Genomic DNA, 5,426 nt, shown 5'->3' with positions numbered 1-5,426 from the left:
CGTACACTACCAGCATCCTAAAAATATCGAACATTCGTTATATGAAGAAAATTGTCAAAACTCAACGTCAACCTTACACTTTATTGAAATCAAATTAAAGGGGATATACAACTGCATAACCTGACTTTTTCTAAAAATTTTGACTAGAAGGTGAGAAATATTTATGGAAATTTGCCGATATCTTATAAATTTTATACAAAGTTTCAAACTTTTTGTATTAGTTTTTGTTTAGAATGATTTCGAATGATATGATTTTACAAGCAAAAACAAAACAAATAAATAGTCAAAACTTGTCAATACACATTACAGTACAGTAGATGTTTAGAATATATACATATTGCGAACATTTTCCATAAAACAGAAAAGGATAATTCCAATAGTTAATATTTTTATTGCACTTTTTGTTTGATCTTTCCATCCTTGATTCTTCGTAAAACCCATCGCAATGACGCAAGCGCAACTCCGAGCGCTACAACTACAACAGCTACAGCCAGTGCGATAACATCCAGTAAATAAAATTGGTACCATTTCAAATCCAAACCAGCAGCGCGCAAATGACGTGCGCCTTTGTGACGTATCACATAATCGATCCAGTAAAGTGCCGTTTCCCGTGGACCCATGGGACGATCGCGGTAAATTCGCGAGATCCGTTTGATAGTGTCACGATAGGTTGAGTTGTAGACCAACTGCTGCAGACCATTCTTCAGATCAGCACGTGTAAGTGTGTTGAAATCTAAAGTAATGGCGTAGCCACCATGCTCAGCTTTCTTCAAATTTAGATACTATGTGGAGAAGAAAGAAAACACTCAGACAGTTAAAAATATTGTACTGAAATATGCGCTTTCAAGTATTCAAAACTTTTGACCAATATGTGAATAGGGCTGTTCGCGCTAGAACTCTAAATGCCCTTTTATCAATCTCTGATTAAAATCCTGCAATTGCAATTTACCTGATCAAAGAAAAATGGCATTCCTAGTATTGGCACGGCATGATATATCGCTTCTTGTGTGCCAAACATCCCACCATGAGTGATGAAAACGCGCACATTAGGGTGTGCTAAGATATCATTTTGTGGCATCCATTTTTTTATCATAACATTTTTTGGTAAATTTGCAATGCTATCATTTTCGAATTTCCATAAGACACGTTGTTTCAGTTGACGGAATACGTCAAGGAAAATTTGTAGCTTTTCTGGAGGCATATCCTTACTCTGAACTTGAGTGCCCAAACTGAAGTAAATTGCACCATTTTCTGCCTCATCCAAAAACTTCTGTAGATCAGTGGAAAGTGGCTTTGGTGGATAAATATGTATGCCACCGACATTGATCATGCTATCTATTGTGGGACCGGCCGATGATAGCGGTGTATAGTTATTAATTAATATAGCAGAGAGATTCTTATCCATAGCCGAGACACTTGGGAATTTAACTGTGGAAGAGGTGAAAATAAGGCACATCGGTTAACTTTTTAATTTCATTTATCCCTCCGAAATATTTTCAGTTTCTTACTCGGTAGATGTCCAAAGTATTTCTTCACCAGCCCATCCATTTCTGGGAAGGTTTTAAATTCTCGATAAAGGTCATGATACAATGAATGATAGGTATTTTCTACACGTTCCCAGAAAGTCATATGACCGGTTAATCCTAGTACACCAAGAGGCACATATGACCAAGGTGTTATAATGCCAAACATCTGACTCATATACAATTGTTGGGCAAATGTTGCAGAGCTCATGACTGGTATATTGTAGACGTGGGCCAATGCTAAAAATGCTTCTTGTTGGAATAGTTCTACCAATAATAAGTCATATACACCTTCGGTTTGTTTGGCATTGATGATGTCTTGCACTTTGGGCTGTTTGAGCGCATGTTCTGTGGTAGTTACGCCAAACATTTTTAAGGTTGCCACTGCATTTGATGGTTCATTTTTTGTATCAAAGATCGCGCTTACTCCTGCTGGTACTGCAAGGCGAAAGAGTTTTAAAGTTTAAGTATTTTATATTTGCCATAAAAAGCCCACCATCTTTCCAGTAATCATATACTGGTTCAATAAGTATCTCTGTGTAGTTGCTGCCCAATTTATGTGGTTCTAGCGTAAATGCGGTTATCATGGTGATCTATTGATAATTTGGTAGAGAAATTAGTGTAATTTCATTGACTACAATTTAGATAAAATGATAAATCTACCTGATGGCCATGTTTAACTAACTCGCTAATCTGCGCACGATGCATCATGAAGTGACTTCTGGCTGGGAATGCGTACACAGCGAGTATTTTGGCACCATCATTAGAAGGTAATTGGGCAACTAGGATAACCAGAGCCAATAGAGAAAAAACGATTCTTGAAAACTTTTTGGAAATTAAGAAAAAATAAAATTTAACAAATGTTTCAAAAGATATAAGTTAGCTTAGTGTTATATTAAAATATACAAAACAAATTAATGACTAATAATTATAATAAAAAAAAATATACCAATGGTTATATTGGTAATTTAACTCAACGAGAGATGATATAGGAGAACGACATTGGACGACTAGCCACTAACCATCTTACGAGTATTATTCGTATACAGTAAGTGCTACTGTGGGCAAAAAGTAAGGTGAATTTATTTGTCAAACTTCGCGGGATTAAAATTTCGCTCTAGTTATTTTTTTTCATGAGGTGGCAGCACTGTTAATAACATCTGGGCCAACTTTCATGTGAATGTCATTATCAGTAATATATTTACACTTGTGTTTACCAAACGACCAAGAGTCATTTTTCGATTTTTACAATGTCTGATTTGATTGAGCAGAGAAGTACCATCAAATTTTGGTTGCGGAATGAAATTTCGGCTGCGGAAACGTTTAGAATGTTGCAGAAGGCATTTGCTGATTCGACAATGTCGCAGAAAAATGTTTATAGGCGGTACAAAGACTTCAAAGTGGGTCGAGAACGTGGTGATGACTTGGAGCGCTCCGGACGACCATCGACGTCAACAGATGACCAACACGTCAATAAAGTGAAGGAGTTTGAGCTCAAAAATCGTCGGTTGACTGTTAAAGACCTTACTGATATGATCGGAATATCAGAAGGATCTGTGAAAACCATTTTGAAAGACCATTTGGGCCTACGAAAAGTCAAATCTCGTTTGGTACCGAAAACTCTCAATTTCTTGGAAAAAAGTCGTCGCGTTGATGAGTGTGAAACAAAGCTTTCAGACTATCAGGACAAGCTCAAATGCATCATTACGGGTGATGAGACTTGGATTTATGCTTACGACCCTGAAACAACCGACCAATCAAGCGAATATCGAGCTAAAGGCGAGGCCAGACCGAAAAGAGCAAGTCAAAGTCATTCAAAAATAAAGGTCATGATGACAGTATTTTTCGATTTTCGTGGTGTGGTGCACTATGAATTCCTTCCACCTGGCCAAACTGTTAATAATGAATATTATTTGAGCGTTATGTGTCATTTACGTAAAGCGATTCGTCTAAAAAGACCAGAATTATGGGCCAACAACTCTTGGTTTTTGCATCACGATAATGCACCGTCTCACACTGCACTCGTTCTTCGTGACCATTTCGCCAAAAACTCCACGCATATCGTTCCGCAACCACCGTATTCGCCTGATTTGGCTCCGTGTGACTTCTGGCTATTCCCAAAACTCAAGAGACTTATCCGGGGAACGCGTTTCGAGTCGATTGAGGAGATTAAAGCTGAATCGAAGAAGGTGCTGATGGCTATACCGGAAATAGACTATTTGGCATGTTTCGGGGATTGAAAAAATCATTGGCATTAGTGTATTTCATCGAGAGGGGATTATTTTGAATGGTATGAAATTGATTTACAAGAATAAATAAAGACTTTTCATTTTACAACCAAATGCACCTTACTTTTTGCCCACAGTAGTATCTAAGAGCGAACTCGTTTAGACCTATCTGTATAGGCGTAGTGTGATAATATTGGTTAATTCCTTGTTTTCTTTTTTATTTTTTATCGACAATTACGCTTTAATGCAGACTTCCGTGCTGGTTAGACTGCTAGAGGAGATCAGAAGCAGGCAGAACAAAGAGGAAAGGGGTTGGAGATTAAAAGACAAATATTTTTGTTTTCTTTTCGATCTATTCCTCTTTGAGTTTTCCGTAGGTGTAAGAATTTTCGTCAATTCCAGTGAGGTGCATGCATGTGATCAGTTTTTTAGGCTACAAATAGCCGACATCATTTCATCATCTGTAATCCGTTTTCTGGGGGAATTAGGTGCTTTGGGGCCACACTTGAGTAGTGTAGTCATCGCTAAATGACTCTAGGTAACAGTCGCACTGTTGAATCAAATAAGTCCATCTCGAGTCCACTTTCCCTTTTTTTATCTGAGTGACATTCTTTAGTTATTCTAGAAGTGTAATGTAGTATTGCCAAATATTGAGTTCCATTCGATAGTAGACATTATCTCACCGGCCGATTTTGACTCTTTGAACTTGTAATTCGAACTACACCTTATTTTAATTTTGTTGTGATTTTGTTTTCAAACATGAATTTTAGGTTTTTTCTATAGTTTTCTGTCATCTTTTGGAATCGAATCAATGATCGTGATTGCTGTTGTGTGGTGTGTTTAGCCGAACTCATCCTCCTATTTGTGGTATGCACTTTTTCCAACAAATGAAGGGACCTGCAATTTTATGCCGCTTACGCAGAGCAAATGGTTTTTGATTGGGGGAGAAAATAGACTCGGTGGTATGCTATTGCCTGTCGAGAGGTGACCACCTTTTTCTATCAGTAATACCCGAAGCTTCGAACGCAGACCCCACCGAATAGTTGTCACGCACCAACTTATTCGACTTTGACGATTGGATTTTTTACAATTTCATTCATCACTTAATCAATTAATTGCCGAATAACTTCACAGAGCACAAGACAAAAAATAAAAAAAAACACAAATTATGGACTCCCATCTAATTACCATTTTTATTCCCTACGGCTCTTTCTTTAAAAAATCTAATTTCACTTTTCCTTTCGTTTGTATCACTAAGTTAAGAACAAGGCCACTGCACTTTGTGGAATAAGTTTTTGTACTAAAGTCATATAAGCTCATTTTCTTTCATTTAAGTCGAAAGATAGCTACAATAACTAATTTTTATTGCATAGTCTTAAAAATATTTTTTTATGCATCTAAGACTTTCAAGTAGTACTTATACGTTTCCAAAGGAGTTGCCAACCTTCGTTATTACAGAAATTTTGTTTTATTTGCTCCCATACCAACATACGTATCGGAGTAAGCGTGATTTTTAGATTCAGTGCCTCGAAATTAAATTATATTTAAAACCAAATAGATGTTGCCGTGACCTTTAAATTTTTTATTGTAATGGGTGATTTTTAGCTATTATCTTTTAAACACTTGGTTTAAACAGTTGACGCACGTTTCGTGTTTTGTTTCAGTGTCAAAGATC

At 36.9% G+C, this 5,426-nt stretch overlaps 1 protein-coding gene across 1 annotated transcript; it reads right to left on the bottom strand.

Moving 5' to 3' along the window:
• Positions 1–235: 235 nt before the first annotated feature.
• Positions 236–2,246, bottom strand: LOC128866934 (UDP-glucosyltransferase 2-like). The gene is made up of 5 exons (XM_054107987.1): positions 2,187–2,246; positions 2,020–2,116; positions 1,509–1,961; positions 950–1,428; positions 236–782 (listed from the first exon to the last, which is right to left on the bottom strand). The coding sequence occupies exons 1-5, from the start codon at positions 2,232–2,234 to the stop codon at positions 390–392; spliced, it is 1,470 nt and encodes a 489-aa protein (XP_053963962.1). The 5' UTR covers positions 2,235–2,246; the 3' UTR covers positions 236–389.
• Positions 2,247–5,426: the final 3,180 nt, after the last annotated feature.

This window comes from Anastrepha ludens, chromosome 6 (genome assembly GCF_028408465.1).
Source record: "Anastrepha ludens isolate Willacy chromosome 6, idAnaLude1.1, whole genome shotgun sequence".
In the NCBI taxonomy this organism is placed as follows: domain Eukaryota; kingdom Metazoa; phylum Arthropoda; class Insecta; order Diptera; family Tephritidae; genus Anastrepha; species Anastrepha ludens.
Note: the sequence above shows the minus strand (reverse complement) of the source record. Positions and strands in the feature narration are given on the sequence as shown.